At 48.7% G+C, this 16539-nt stretch overlaps 1 protein-coding gene across 4 annotated transcripts in view; it reads right to left on the reverse strand.

The window, feature by feature from the left end:
* Positions 1-16539, reverse strand: part of STYXL1 (serine/threonine/tyrosine interacting-like 1) — a 34012-nt gene that overhangs the window by 14962 nt on the left and 2511 nt on the right. For 3 of the 4 annotated variants that reach the window (XM_010854322.1, XM_010854321.1, XM_010854320.1), the window contains exons 2-5: positions 9685-9788; positions 8718-8779; positions 7896-8025; positions 4992-5137 (exon numbers count right to left, since the gene is read on the reverse strand). In XM_010854322.1, the coding sequence (XP_010852624.1) occupies positions 4992-5137; positions 7896-8025; positions 8718-8779; positions 9685-9787 (441 nt within the window). In that variant the 5' untranslated portion in view covers position 9788. The remainder of the gene's footprint in view (positions 1-4991; positions 5138-7895; positions 8026-8717; positions 8780-9684; positions 9789-16539) is intronic. The other variant, XM_010854323.1, reaches the window with a different exon arrangement.

Here is a 16539-nt window from a genome sequence, read left to right on the forward strand (position 1 = left end):
ACTTGGATTACTGTGATATTGAATGGTTTGCCTTGGAAACGAACAGAGATCATTCTGTCGTTTTTGAGACTGCATCCAAGTACTGCATTTTGAACTCTTGTTGACCATGATGGCTACTCCATTTCTTCTGAGGGATTCCTGCCTGCAGTAGTAGATATAATGGTCATCTGAGTTAAATTCACCCATTCTAGTCCATTTTAGTTCGCTGATTCCTAGAATGTCGACGTTCACTCTCGCCATCTCTTGTTGTGGATGTGACTGGTGATAGAAGCAAGGTCCGATGCTGTTCTGGGGATCTAATGTACAGCATGGTGACTACAGTTAACAACACAGTATTATATACTTGAAATTTTAACAAAATTTCTAGAAAGTACATCTTAAATGTTCTCATCACTCACACACACATAAATGGTAATTGTGTGAGGTGATGGATGTGCTCATTTTACTATGGTAATCATCTTGCAACATATGAAGTGAAAGTGTTAGTTGCTCAGTCCTGTCTGACTCTGTGGGACCCCATGGACTATAGCCCTCCAGGCTCCTTTGTCCATGGGATTCTCCAGGCAAGAATACTGGAGTGGGTAGCCATTCTCTTCTCCAGGAGATCTGCCTGACCCAGAGATCAAACCCGGGTATCCTGCATGTCAGGCAGATTCTTTACCATCTGAGCCACCAGGGAAGTGGCAACATATATGTGTATCAAATCATGTTGTATGCCTTATACTTACACAGTCTTATATGTCAATTATACCTCAATAAAGCTGGGGGGTTGGATCACAAAATTTGAGTGTTTCCAAGGAAAGATTATTAGAGCACCCATCAGGTGGTTAGAAACAATTATTAATAAAAATAATTAAACAATTATTAATGAGACTTATAAATAAGCCAGAGAAGCACACCAGTCTAAGACTGTTCTCAAAGCATGCCTCCAGAACTAATGAAAATTCCCCTAATGGTTCCTTGGGTGACCTCTTGTAGTTCAGATGTCTGTAATAAAACAGTGGATACTTGTTTATTGTTGGCATAGACTGAAAACTTACTTGTTATATTTAGTAATATAAAACCTAGGCATAACCTCACAAGAAAAAAAGAAAAAGAAATCCACTAGCATTGAATAAATTGATGTTTATTGAATATGATCTGGTGGTGGTGGTGGTTGTTCAGTCGCTGAGTTGTGTCTAACTCTTTGCGACCCCATAGACTGTATGTAGCATGCCAGGCTTCCCTGTCCTTCACTGTATCCCAGAGTTTGCTCAGACTCATGTCCATTGAGTCAGTGATGCTATCTAGCCATCTCATCCTCGGCTGCCCTCTTCTCCTTCTGCCTTCAATCTTTCTCAGCATCAGGCTCTTTTCCAATGAGTTGGCTCTTTGCATCATTGGCCAAAGTTATTGGAGCTTCCGCTTCAGCATCAAATTTGGAAAACTCAGCTGTGGCCACAGGACTGATTTCATTCCAATCCCAAAGCAGGGCAATGCCAAAGAATGTTCAAACTGTCTAGAAAACCCCTATTTTTCACCAGTTTTCCATAGGAAATGCTAACCAATATAATTTTAAAGGTCAAACCAGTTCTAAACCACCTCTGGCTCCAAGTTCAACTCAGAAACAACATCTTAAGACCTCAAGCTAGTGTGTAGCCCATGTGCGCCTTTCAGAGCCTTGTGGCTTCAGCACACCTCCCCTCCCAGTGAACCCCCCACCAGCCCACACTCCTCCAAAACTGTCGACCTCAAAAGCTTTTTTATCAATAAGCAGACACCACTCCAAGTCAACCCCCAAGTCTGTGAGACATTCGGCCCTTCCACATGCGGGCAGGCAGGCCCACCACCTGCAAATGTGACCCAAAGCACTCCCCAGGGTTCTGGGTGACCACCCCCTCAGGATGCTCAGCTTGCTGGAGCCAAGTGGACTCCTCCTGGTTTCACCTGGAGAATCTCACTCAGTCTCACCACAAATCTGTCAAGGATCTTCCTGATGCTTTCGAACCAGCCTACTTTCCCAATAGTTTTAAGGGCCGTGGGGGAGTGGGTGTGACATGGATAAAAAAATGCTCTGCTCTAAACAGCCACTGCCTGTTAATTCTAGAGGACACAGTTTTGATAACCACGTCAACAAATGTAAGAGAAACCAGTATCACAAACTAACGTGTCCAAATTGAGCCCACTGCTTTCTCCCGACACAGCTATAGTCCATGGGGTCACAAATAGTTGGACATGACTTAGTGACTAGACAACAACATATAAAACAGGAAATTAGAAGTCACTCTGTCTAAAGTAGAGGGGCCATCTCAGAGTCTAAACTCCGTGCCTCCATCCCTCTGGTAGGAGTTCCTTGGGGAGCAGCAGAGACACGTCTGCTTCATAACGTGTCAAAACACATAACAGGAAGGGAGTGGGGCTTTCATTCTTGCCCCTGAATTAGTAACAAAAGTCCCGAAGTAGGGAGAAGCCAATCTAGGAACGTACATCCTACGAGGGCCTCGAACAAGCAGCATAGAACTCACCTGTCCAGGCCCTACTAGATACCACCCCATCCCTCTTCCCAAACTACCTAAGAAGATGGGGCAAGGACCAGTCTCAGGGGTATACACGTCAGAACTGACCGAACTGTACATTCTAAGTATGTGCTGTTTTAACCTATGCCAATTCCAACTTCCTAAAGCTTTAAAAGAAAATAAAGGGGCTTTTGTGGTGATCCAGTGGTTAAGAATCTGCCTGCCAATGGTGAGGACAAGGGTTTGATCCCTGATCTGGGAAGATCCCACGTGCCACGGGATAACTAAGCCCATGCACTGCAACTACTGAAGCCCGTGCTCCGCAAAAAGAGAAGCCCCTGCAATGAGAGGCCCAAGCACCGCAACAAGAGCAGCCCCTGCTCTCCGCCCATGCACAGCAGCAAAGACCACTGCAGCCAAAAGTGAATATTAAAAAAAAGAAAAAGAAAGAAGGTGAGTTATGAGCATGTCATGTTTGCAGACAAGAAAGGCCCTCTTTCGTCCCTGCAAAGCCAGTAAGGACGCTCCTCTGGGAGAAAAGAGGGGTGCCTGGGGGGCCCGGGAAGACTGGCTGTACAGCTGCTGAGCTAAGAATCACAGCTCAGCGGAAGGTGACGAAGTGCCCTGGAGAGCGTCACACGCATACCCTGTGTTTGGGAACAGGTATGACCCCAGGCATGGGTCCCCGCCTTTTCATACGGGCTGGCTGGAGCAGCCGTGCCAGCAAGGCCAGGAGCAGCCTCATTCCCATCATCACACCCTCCGGGGGCTCATTCTGGGCTTCAGGTGAAGGAATGTGGATGGGGTGGGAGGTCGTGAGCTGCCAAGGGAAGGGAAGGGACCTGGGGGCATTCCTGTCAGGAATTCTCAGCTGGCTCTCTCTGAAGGATCCTTGGTAACAGATGGAAAGGAAACCAGCCTCAAAGGCCATCATCTGTGGCACACAGAACCAGGCGGGGCAAAATGAGAAGAAAGCACGTCCCCACCACTGATAAGCAGCCAGTCACACAAGACAGGGCCCACCCGGACCCCCAGCACCAAAGGGACCAGGACCAGAAGAGGGGAAGTAAGGAGGTATCCCTGAAGCTACCATACACTCCTCCCCATTCCCAGTCCCGAGCCCACAGACAATGGAAAGCTGCCCAACTCCAGGAAGGGAGAAGAAAGAAGACCTGGGTTGAGGCTAAACTAGTCTAGCCTGTACTGGACTGTTTATTCCCTTTTAAAAAATTATTTCAAAAGTAGAGAGAATAATGTAACAAACCTCTGGATCTCTCACCCTTCAGCAAGCATTCATTATCAACTAATGGCCCATTTTGTTTCATATGTACCTCCAACTTCCCGACCCTCCCCAGATTATTTTGAAGGACATTCTAGACATCATGTTATTTTAATTATAAATATCTCATTATGTATCTCTAAAAGATAGAGACTCGCGTTTTCAGAAACGTAGCCATAATAATGTCATCACAACCTTAAAAAATATATAATAATAATTCCTTGCTGTTCAGTCGCTCAGTCATGTCCGACTCTTTGTGACCCCGTGGACTGCAGCACACCAGGCTTCCCTGTCCATCACCAACTCCCAGAGCTTGCTCAGACTCATGTCCATCGAGTCGGTGATGCCATCCAACCCTCTCATCCTCTGTCGTCCCCTTCTCTTGCCCTCAATCTTTCCCAGCATCAGGGTCTTTTCCAATGAGTCAGCTCTTCGCATCAGGTGGAACTCCTTACTATCACCAAATTCCAGTTCCTAGGCACACTTCTCCAGTTGTTTTATAATATGATGAAACTGAAATTTTTCATAACCGAGAGTGGTTGGAAAGTATGTTATCGGCCCATGATGCTGCCCACGGTGAGTGACAGCACGGCTGAAGTAATCGCTAGAAAGAATGAGACCCCTGCAGGTCCACATTCCACTTCACTCCTGACTCTTCAAGAAACCGGATGCTATGAAATCCCCGCAGGGAGTGCCCCTGTCTGCCTGTCACTGCATCCCAGTGCTCACCTTATTCACCCTCTGATTTGGCTCCGGACACCTTGTGTAACACCTCGGCCACACCTTGTCACAGCCCTGGTCTCCCCCACTAGACAAAGGAATCCTTGTAGGCAGGGGCTGCTCTCTCACCCTTTCGTTGTATTCTCTGGACCCAGCCAGGGTTCGTGAGGCCAGACGGCTAAGGATGGCCCCGCCTGTGTGGCTTTGACCACGGCCCATCACCCAGAACCCCCGCCGCGGATCCCTGCTCTCTAAACCGGCCTCACTGATGAAACGCCACACTGGCTCTGCCTCCATCTGGCACTTATAATTCATCACACTGGACTGGACTGCACCTCCTGGCTGCCCGAGTTCATTCCCAAGCCTCTGTCAACACCTCTTCCACCTTTTCCACGTCATTTGTCTCCTGCTTCTCCAGCCCTGCTCTCGACCCCTTCGGCCCCCAGGGAAAGGCCCCACTCCCGCCCGAGCCTGCCTGTGCTCGGTGCACAGCTTGCCTGAGGCATCCAGATGATCTTCTGTGTCCGGAAGAAGTGATACATGGCAGAGAAGAGCTCGTAGCCTCCTCTCAGGATAAGGACGGGGTGGCGCGTGAGGTGGGTCAGGGCTCTGCCACACTCAACAGCCGCTCCAAGCACTATTCCTAAGAGCAGAGACCAAAGAGATGACTGTCCCCTCTGTGCTCACCGTGTGCCTAGAGGCCCAGTGGGCAGGCACTCCACTCTGGAAAACAATTATCGAGGAAACTGAAGTGAATATAAATAGAGATGAAAGCTACAATTAAAATTTAAAAAGCGATTCACCACCGAGTAAGCTGATCTTTGTCTGTAAACTCCAAGATTTCCTTTTCGTTTCCATACTGTTGCAAGGAAGGACGATCCAAGACAAGTGAAGTGTGCGCGTGCCTATGAAAGCGACAGTCGCTGGGTCATGTCCGACTCTGTGACCACACAGACTATACTCATGGAATTCTCGAGGCCAACACCGGTGTGGGTAGCCTTTCCCTTCTGCGGGGGATCTTCCCAACCCAGGTCTCCCACATTTCAGGTGGATTCTTTACCAGCTGAGCCACATATATGTATATACAATATCATAAATGATATACCACACAATTCATTCATTTAAAGTATATAAATTAACGTTTTTAATGTATTCCCAGTTATGCAACCATCACTGCGGTCAATTTCAGAACATTTTAATCACCTCCAAGAGAAACCATGTACCAGTTAGGGGGTTTCATTTCTCACTTCCCTGCAAACATTCAGCTCTAAGCAACCACTAACCTAATTTCTTACGGCTCGACCTATTTTGGACATTTTATAGAAATGGAATTGTATAAATGTGGCGTTCTGCGTCTGGTTTCTTTCACTGGGCATGATGTTGTCAAAGTTCATCTATGTTGCAGCCAGTGTCAGCACTCCATCCTTTTTCACAGCTGAATAATATTCCTCTGTGTGGTTCTCCATGTCTGGTTTATCCACTGATCTGTTGATGACTATTTCAGGTGTTCCCATTTTGTGGCTATTATCAGACTGCCAGGAACACCCATGTACAAGGTTTTGTGTGCACATGTTCAACTTCTCTCTAGTATACACTATGGACAAAGAATGTTGCTTGCCATATCAGTAAACAAAGAACACTGTGGCCGTCAAGCCACTGGCCACTGCGGTCGTCCCTGACTGTGCAACCTTCCCCGAGTAAGCAAATCATCAGAGTGTGGTTTTGGGATTTGTTGTTCTGTGATTGTGATTTCTTACTGAGTAAGGATGGCGACTCCGTAGTGCTAAAGTGAGGTCAGGTACAGAGTGTAGAGGGGATTGTTTTCACCGACCACCATTTCCTAGGACTTCAGGGTTCAGCCGACAATCCTAGGATTGCAGACCAGGGACGAGTGTAGCAAAGAGGGGACAATTTCCTGGCTAAGGGCCTCCTGGGAAAACTGGTGTTATTACAGGCGGAAGCCTAACGCCACCCAGTGGCCACTGGTATGAGTGCCCAGCCCATGGAACTCATCCACCCCTATCGGTCACTGAGCCGGCAGGCAGCAGCAACGCGTGGTCAGCCCAAAGCAGGGGCTGAATGGAGAATGCAGCGGAGCCTCAGTGAAGCAGACTGGAACTGGCCGCGGTCCAGCTCGAGGATGAAGTGACTGTTCTCCAGGATCACTCGGGTTTGAATCCTGGCCCCACCACTTACTAGGTGTGGTGGTTTAAAAACTCTTCCCACAAACGCTTTCAAATGCTTCCCTTTAGTTTAATTCCCCTCTCCTGTAGGGGTTGGAGAAGGAAATGGCAACCCGCTCCAGTGTTCTTGCCTGGAGAATCCCAGGGACAGGGGAGCCTGGTGGGCTGCCGTCTATGGGGTCACACAGAATCGGACACGACTGAAGCGACTTAGCAGCAGCAGCAGCAGCCTGCAGGGGTGGGCTGTACTCAGTGACTTGCTTCTAATGAACAGAATGTGACCTAGTATTTCCATCTCAAGACCAGGTCATAAATAGGCGCGTAGCTGTCCCCTTCTCTCCCTCTGTCTTGGCCCATTCCCTCTGGGGAAACCAGCTGCCCTGTCGTGAGGCCGTCTAAGCAGCCCTCTGCATAAGTTCGTGCAGTGAGGAACAGAGGACTCCTGGCTATTCCCACGGGAGTGACCATCTCGGAGGCATGTCATCCTGGCCCCATCTCACCTTCTCGGGACAGCAGCCTGGCTGACGTCATGTCTACAGCCTCAGGATAGGCAAGAATCTCCCAGCTAAGTGCTCCCGAATGCCACAGAAACAAGCAGACAACTAACGATTATGGTATTAAACTACTGACTTTGGGGGTAATTTGTTACATAGCAGTAGAAACCCACGGTCCCAGACATGGGGAACGACTTATTTCACCTTCCTGGACTCCAGTTTCCTCCCCTATAAAACAGAGACGTTACTTACTAGGAGACCACTCTCCACGGCCTTTCATGTTTCTACATGTCCTCTGAACAAAGGCGCTGGCTTTTCAAGGATATCTGTGTAATAAACAGCCTCGGATGATAGAGACAGTTCCTCCCTCCAGAGTCAAGGGCAGGCAGGCTTTCTGCATGTTTGTTAGAAAAGATTTAGGCCCCCTAAGCTCAGAGGTCTCTAACACCACCACCCACTGTCTTCTGGCCACTTTTATTGCTCTGAGAAATAAAGTCTTTTATCTCTGAGCCAGGAGCCTCAGGCCTTGTGCCAGCATCCATGAAACCATGGCAGGCTCACTTGTCACCTTGCAAAGAAGGAAACAACCCAGACCCTTCCCAGGTTCTGATACTGCCATGCCCATAGGGCTGCTCTGTAGAGGTGGCCCAGGCAGAGCTCCCGGCATGTGGCAAAGGCGCTCAGTAGCTTAACTCTTCGTCCTGCTGCTCTGGTAAAGACTCACTGTGCTTGCCGTCATCAGTGCTGTCGTCTTTCAGCATTAGCTCCAGGGAGATGGTGTTGTTATCGTATACCACACAGTATTCCACACACTCCAGATCCACAGACTCCGGGATTAGATATTTGCCTGCCCTCTAAAGAAACCACCGGAGAAGCCTGTTGGCGGGTGGGTTAGGCTGAGCCCACACGCCCTGCACACCAGCACTGGGAGGAGCCCAGGTGGGACAGCTCCCCCTTCCTTGACTACACACAGGCCCGGAAGCCCTGAGAGTGGACCAGAGAGGCTGCCACGTTCCAAGAGTCTTCCACACCCATGGTCCCCCCTGGGAGAAGCTGTCCACGGCTGACTGGACCAGAGACGATACCCTGGCCAAAGAACAGTGGTCTAGTGACCAGCCCACAGCTGATTAGGAGCCCTGGCACAGGTGCTGAGAGAGCAGCTGCGGCCACTGGAACTACTGACATCCTCTGGAGAAGGGTGTGGGCGATGGAGACCAAATCCAAAATCTGCCGTGAAGAGGGAAGTAAGCAGACAGGCCTGAATGGGCAAAAGTCACAACCCCAGGGTTCATAACATTGCCTGGCACATCAAAGAATTAAATAAACATTTCTTAATGAAGCTGTTGACCATGGGGGACAGGGAGAGGCCTCAGGGAGTATGTGACAGTGTCAGAGACCCTTGTGGTGGACACACGGGGTCCTGCCCCTGCCGCCCACGGTGTCCAGTAGGAGGTGCCCCTCCTGGACCTCGGATAAACCCTCCCATTCTTCCGGCCCTCCAGTAAGGTAGCCCGTCCGCCCCACATTCGGACTCTTGTCAGTATACCTTCTTCACAAGGAGTGCTGTAATCACGTGGCTTTCATCATACTCCCGTTTGGACCGCACATCTGAAAAGGAAAAGCATCGAATGAGTAACTGCTTTTGCAAAGGAACACGTGACCAATGAGAGCACTAAAATACGTTAAAGTAAAACGATGAGCCAGAAACAGAGATAATAGCTCTAATACAAATAACCAACAAAATCTTGTATCCAGAATTTGTAAAGAACTTAGAAATCAATGGGGGAAAAAAACTACATCTGAAGACATCTTTACCTTCAGATACAGCTCAAGAGTACCTCCAAGGCTGACTCCAGCCCTTGTGAAGTGTCTGCCTGAGGACACTCAAGGCCGCCAAAGAACTTACTGCTTGCTCCAGCTGGCACCTGAAGACAGGGCCCCTGCCCCCGCCTCTGAGGAGGGTAGAGCCTAGCTTCGATAAGCACCAGTTAGCGAGCCCCCTTGGGTCTCACATGGTCCAACTCCCACCCAGTTCGTAGTTTTCACTTCCCTGACTCTGAGCCCCACATTCCCCTTCTCTACTCCCTCATTCTCCATCGCAAAGGCCTCTGTGCAAACTGGAGTCCTGTTCACTCTGGGCTCCTCCCTATTGCAATAGTACACTACCGATTAAATTAGATTATTAAATCAGAATTTAATGATCTAATAACAAAAATGAACTAACTACACTCTAGCTCCATGCAACAACATAAGTGAATCTTCATCGCATAGTCTTGAGCAAAGGTCAGAGACATGGTCTATCTGGCTTAAAAACAAGTGTAACTGGGACTTCCCTGGTGGTCCAGTGGTTAAGAAGCCCTCTTCCAAAGCAGGGGGTGCAGGTTCGATCCCTAAGATTCCACATGCTGTGGAGCCACTAAGCCCTCACACTACAACGAGAGAGTCTGCCCACCGCCACGGAAGACCCCACCTGCCACAGCTAAGACCTCCACACCCATAAATAAAGTACTCACCCAATAAACAGAGGTAGTTGGGTTCAGTTAATCTGGATAGTTTTGTGACCTGATTCAAGATGTTATAAAGCTCTGTTGGTTCACACAAAACCAAACCGGTCATCCTACAGGAAAGAATCCATAACGTATTAATGAAAGCTCAGTGAAGTGAAAGTCGCTCAGTTGTGTCCGACTCTTTGTGACCCCATGGACTATTCAGTCCATGGAATTCTCCAGGCCAGAATATTATTGAGTGGGTAGCCTTTCCCTTTTCCAGGGGATCTTCCCAACCCAGGGATCGAACCCAGGTCTCCCGCATTGCAGGTGGATTCTTTAGCAGCTGAGCCACAAGGGAAGCCCAAGAATACTGGCGTGGGTAGCCTATTCCTTCTCCAAGGGATCTTCCCAACCCAGGAATTGAACCACAGTCTCCTGCATTTCAGGCAAATTCTTTACCAACTGAGCTATCAGGGAAGCCCAAAAGCTTAGTACATCTTTCTATTTTAGATGAAGGACTACCAAGTAAGATAATTAAACTTTCTTAACATGTGTTCAAACAAAGGTGAAAATAATCACCAAAGTGATCAAAGAAACTTCAAAAACTTAAAGTGAAATGTGTGTAGGGGAGATAAACATTGCACACAACATATCTGAATAAAACAGGCTGTAAAACAGTCACCAATTCATTTCTTCTTTCAGTAAATCATCACTGAACACCTACTACATGCCAGGCACTGGAAATAACTGTGGTCAACTAGACCCACCCTCATGAAGATTACAGTCAAGCGTGGAATGCAGACATTGGACCAAAAAATACTTCGTTAAGCAGGGAAAGCATTATAAAAGGGTCAGCATCCAGTGTCACAGGAGGTGCCAACAGGAGGGCCTCGCCTAGTCAGGGGATGGGTGGTCAGAGAAGGGCTGTCTGAGATGTGATTGCTGAGACAGGAGGTTAGGCAAGACTTAGGCAGGTGGAGGAGGGAGAGAGGATGAAGGAGGTGGGGACACTCCTGAGAGCAGGAGGGAACTTAGCACCTGAGGTTTCCAAAGGAGTCTGGGGGTGACGACAGTGGGAAGAGAGTGATGACGGAGACCCTGGGGAGGCTGGTGCAGGTCCCTTGTGAGGGGCCTTGTGGGCTTATTGTAAAGATCGTGGTGCTTCGTGGAAGGTGGCACATCACTCACTGGTACTGATAGAACTGCCCGGCCAGCCTGGGCTGTGGCTCCTGCTTACAGGGCTGCTCTTGGTTCCTGGGCACAACAGTCTCTGCTGCCCCCGGACACTGAGGGGAGAAGGCCTGTGCAGAAGCTTCCTGCAAGGAGGTTACCTTTTAGCCGGGGTGGGAGTGACCAGGAGCAGCCAGCAGTGACCAGGAGCAGCCAGCAGACCTCTGCAGGCCAGTCAAGTCCAGGGACAATCTTGCTCAAGTGGACAGTTAGGGTCCACTTCAGAATTGCCAATACGATGCTCCCCAGAAAGGCTAACCCCTCGTCTTGGGCCCTGAACCTTCTCGCCTCCTCCAGCACCTCAGTTCTCAGCCTCCCCTCCAACACCATCAGTTTCGGTCTCCATGTAGGTCATTCCCAGTGGCGTGCCAGCATCCTCCGTGCCTGTCTCTGTTCCCTTTGTCACCTGAGACCTTTCAAAAGGGATATGTCTACACGGCCTCCACTTCCTCACCTCTGAACTCTAGACTGAACCCCTGTTGTGCCACTTATTCTTGGCTGCCTGACCTCAGGGAATAATTAGCCTTTTTGTGCCTCAGTTTCTGCCTCTGTTAAATGGGGGTAAAAATAGTATTGCCATTTCTGTAGAACAAGGATAATAGTACTTGTTGTGTGTGGATCAATGAAATTACACACGGAAGACATTCTGAGCAGGGAGGAAGGGCTCGGTAACTGTTAGCTATTGGTACAAATTTCTCCCCTGGAACTTCTAACCCCAAACCACAGAAACTGCTCTTATCAAGGTCATCACAAATACTCCTCCTGCCTAATCCATTTAGTCATTCCTCTGTAACCCACTTGAATGCCTCCTTCCCCAAACACTCTCCGCTCCCAGGACCCCCCACTCTCTAGGCTTCCACTTCCCTCTCAGATGGCTCCAACTCTCCCCACGAGCACACCCTCAGACACAGTCATCTCCTCTCTTCTCTACCTACACTCTCACTCTGGGACAGAGCTTCTCAGCCTTGGTACCACTGACATGCGAGGCCAGGTAATTCTTGGTGGTGGGGCTGACCTGTGTACCACGGGATGTTTAGCAGGATCCCCAGCCCCTTCCAGCAGAAGCCAGTACCAACTCCCACCCTCCAATTACAAATGTTTCCAGACGTCACCAAATGTCCCCTGCAAGAAGGGCAAAGTCACCGTTAGTTGACAACCACCACTCCCCTAGAGTCTAGGGGATTCATCCAGTCCCTGGAATACCCCCTGTATACCAATGACTCCCAAATCATAGCCTCTACTTGACCTCTCCACTGAGCTCCAGGCTCCATGTGGATGCCTGATAGGTAGCTCAAGTATAATGTAGCCAGAAAAGAAGGTTTAAATTACACAAGCCCACATCTCCAATATCTTCTTGTCTTTTAGTCTTCCCTGTCTCAATAAACAACACCATTATCCACCAAGTTACTCGAGGTCACATGTCTAATCCCTCATTTCCCTCCCATTAGCTCCCATCTATTAGCTCTACAACCTCAATATATTGGGCTTCCCAGGTGGCTTCATAGTAAAGAATCTGCCTGCCAATGTAGGAGACGCAGGTTTGAGCCCTGGGTCGGGAAGATCCCCTGGCGAAGGAAATGCCAAGCCACTCTAGTATTCTTGCCTGGAAAACCCATGGACAGAGGAGCCTGGTGGGTTATAGTCCATGGGGTCCCAAAAGAGTCGGACATGACTTAGTGACTAAGCAACAACACCTAAATATACATATTCCAAGCCCATCTCCAGGGGCTAGCAAAGTACTAGCATTCTAGACCAAAGTACTAGCATCTCTCTCCCAAGGACACAGTACTTGCCAACTGGGCTTTTTGCTTCTGCTTTCTCCCTATAGTCTAAACTTCACACGGCAGTCAGGGTGATCCTTGTGAAGTATGAGTTCATTGTCTTCACCTGTACTCACTCATTTGCTTATTTTTATCATCAGTCTCCTCACAGTGGAATGTATGGCTCATAAGAGTGGGGGCCTTGCCCTTCTGTTCACTGCAGTACCCCTACATGGTGCCCAGGATTTCTGATGCAGACCAATGCTCAGTCAGCACGTGTTTAACCAATACATTATTACTAGTCACCATTCCTGCCTTCACCAATGGGCCCATCCTGACCTAATGTCATACACCTAGATGCCACACACAGAGCCCTCCTAAAGGACCTCCCAACTCATCCCCCCAGGTCCTCTGCCTCTGAAAGTCCTGATCTCAGGCCATTTTGGAGGCGGTGAGCATCAGGGAATGGGGATGGACTCTGTGTCCAGTCCCCAAACTTCACGAAGCCAACCTAAAAGCAATCACTCAGAGTCCATCCTCACCCTCCCACCTGCTTCTCCCCATGACAACCTCCATCTCTTCATTCACTAGCTAACACACTGTCTCTGGGCTTTCAGGTAAAAACCTAGTCTAGCCCCAGGAGTCAACTCCTTCTGACATCTCTCCTTCCCAAAGGGTGCACTCCCACTTGTCAGGCAAGATCTGCCTCACCTGCTGGCAAACCTCAGGAGGGTGTGCACTGTCCTGCCCCTAACAGCACACTCCTGAGAGAAGACGCAGCCCTGTAAGCCACAGTGAGAAGCGCCACTGGACTGGGCAGGCAGAGGACTGGACACAGCTAACAGCCCTTCCAGCGCAACTCCACACTCGTTTTTGTTTCTTTTTTTTGGCTACACTGAGCATCAGGAGGCATCGTAGGTCCCTGACTCAGGATCAAACCTGTGCCCCCGCCAGTGGAAACATGGAGTCCTAGTCACTGGACCACCAGGGAATTCCTGCTCCAAACTCTGAAGGGTATGAGAGGTTCTTGGCTCCACCATTTAGGTCCTAAGAATAATTTGATATCGAACTTTTATATAGAACCATAAAACAAATACTGATGAGGTGCTAAGCCAGGCTTGTGCCCCACCTTCTGCTCCTGACATGGGTTCCTGGATATGCCCAAGCTCTGGACCCAGCTTTGCTTTCATTTCCCTGACCTCTGGCTGGCCCAGGGGACTGGAGCCTCTGCTCTCAACTCAGAACTGCCACCATCAGCATCTCAGCTCTTGGGAGTTCCTGGCCAGCAGCTCCAGGCTGCCTCTGCTGTCACCAGTCCACCACCTCCTCGCGCTCTGCTGGCATGTAACTTGGAAAGCCAAGTCCTTTGATGCCCAGCAGGGATGGGCCACAACTGAAAATTAAGCTATATAAACATAGTTCTGTTTTAAAATGTATGTCCCCAATTTCCAGTATTCTAGGGTCCCTAGAGGGAAATAAAACTCTCATACAGGTTGGACAATTAAATCTTTCTAATTCTTCATTTTAGCTCCAAGGATATGAAAGATGTAAAATACTTCACTTGTGGTACAATTTTAGGGTTGAAGAGAAGATAAGTTAGCACAGAATATGTGCACCTAAGAGCAAAACTTTGATAGCTCGTGACCGTGGTCCAAAGCCTCTCGCAAGGAACAAAATGGTCAGTATGCGTGTTTATGCGTGGCTCGTGTGGGGTGCAGCAAGGAGGGTATCGGTGTGTTTCCTATATTGTGCATAAAGATATACAATGAAGAACGAGAAAAATTAATCTATAGTGATAGAAATCAGGAAGTCAGGTATTTCTATTTTCTGGGGGACTGGGACATAAGGGAACTGTCTGGAATAAAGAAAATGTTCCTATAGCTTGTTTTGGGTGGTGGTTACAAGACTACAAACTGTCAAAACTATCAAACTGCACACTTAAGATCTGGATACTGTATCGTATGTAAACTATATGGCAGTTTTTGTAATCCCCTGAAATATGAGGACACTTCTCTACTTTGGGTGGGGATGGCCCAATAGAGAATTTGGGAGGTAAGGGTTCCCTGCCCTAGAGATGCTGACAGGGGCTGACTGACTTGGCAGGGATGGGGAGAAGTCCCACCCCCAGATGTAGCAGTGAACATGAGAATCTGACTCAAGTTCCTCTCCTGTGGCCTCAACTCTCCCCTCTACAGGGACAACTTCAGCCCTGGCCTCTCTCAGGAGTCTCAATCCCATACTGCCTCTTGGAGTAATCCCCCAAGTGTCCACTGACATTTTTATGTGGACAATTCATCACCACTTCCAATTCAGCCCATCTAAAATAGAGCTCTTTTTCTCCACATAGCTCTCCTTCCACACAACTTCTCTCAGGCTGAGTTCCCACAGCACTTTTATTTAAATCCAGATAGGCACAAACAATTCTTATCAATTCTTCCCCCTCCCTTATTGGCCCCACTTCCCCATTTCTAAAACTACCATCAAAACTCAGATTATTTATCATCTCCTAAGACTCTTGCTGGAGAAGGTAATGGCACCCCACTCCAGTACTCTTGCCTGGAAAATCCCATGGACGGAGGAGCCTGGTAGGCTGCAGTCCATGGGGTCGCTAGGAGTCGGACACGACTGAGCGACTTCACTTTCACTTTTCACTTTCATGAATTGGAGAAGGAAATGGCAACCCACTCCAGTGTTCTTGTCTGGAGAATTCCAGGGATGGGGGAGCCTGGTGGGCTGCCGTCTCTGGGGTCACACAGAGTTGGACATGACTGAAGACTCTTGCAGCACAGAAGCTACAAGAAGAACAAGGTTAGTCTCTCAAAATACTATGGAAGATAAGCCTTCTGAACAACCTCCCTGCCTTGCACATTTTCCCCTTGGAATCTTTGACATACCAAGGTCGGTCTAATCTTCCTCAAACACAGTTCTGGTGGCATCACAAAAGCCTCTGACAAACACTTGCTTCCCAAGCAATAAAACACAAACTTCTCCGCTAACATGCATAAACCCTGCACAATCTGGGGTTTCCAGTCTTGTATCTAAAACCACTTGACTCTCCCCAAATTCAGAAACCCACTCTCAACCTGGTCAGGTGCTGGACAATAAAGAGATAAAAGTACCTGACTGCACGATGCTTTCAGTTCCAGTGGTAAGATACAGGGGTAAACAATTAACAAGAGAACACAGTCAGTGATACAATAAAGGACACTGTTCTCATGTCCCAACTCCCAACAGAAATGATATGTTCACTGTCCCCTCCTACAGGTTTTCCTTTGGGCTCTTTTCCCTTTCTTTCTCATCTGAACACTTTCTATTGTTAAATGCCCAACTCTCAGTGCCCCTCCTTTGGGAACTCCAAAGCCCACGTGCAAGGATCTCTCCCTCCTGTGGCGCTGAACGGTCTAACTCTTGTTCTTCCTTTATATCTTAGCTTAGATGTTTCATCCTCCAAAGTCCTCTCTCACACGGCCCCCACCTCCACCCCAAATCTGAGTTAGATAGTCCTCCTTTGTGAAGGAAAGCTACACGGCTCAAAATAGCCTGGAGTTAAAACTCCCTCCAATGGTGGGGTCTTCCCCAGCATTCTATACAGAACAAAGAACTCCCCGACCCCACCTCGCCCCCCGAAGGAAGGAATGGACATTAAGATTGATTAGGTCCAGCTCCCAGCCAGTCCCAGTCTTCAGCCGGCCTCAGGAATTCCTTGCCCTTGTTGTTAAAAGTTAACTAATCCAAACAATCTTGAAGAAAAACAGCCCCCTCGAGACAATGTATTTCCGCATCCATGTTGCCTGTATACCTCCTCTTTTCTCCACTTAGGGCAGCAGCTCACTCATCTGACTGCTGCCCCTTCTCGCCTCATTAAAGGTGATCTGTTCCTGTAGCGTAT

Source organism: Bison bison, unplaced genomic scaffold, assembly GCF_000754665.1.
Source record: "Bison bison bison isolate TAMUID 2011002044 unplaced genomic scaffold, Bison_UMD1.0 scf7180017864340, whole genome shotgun sequence".
Taxonomy (NCBI): domain Eukaryota; kingdom Metazoa; phylum Chordata; class Mammalia; order Artiodactyla; family Bovidae; genus Bison; species Bison bison.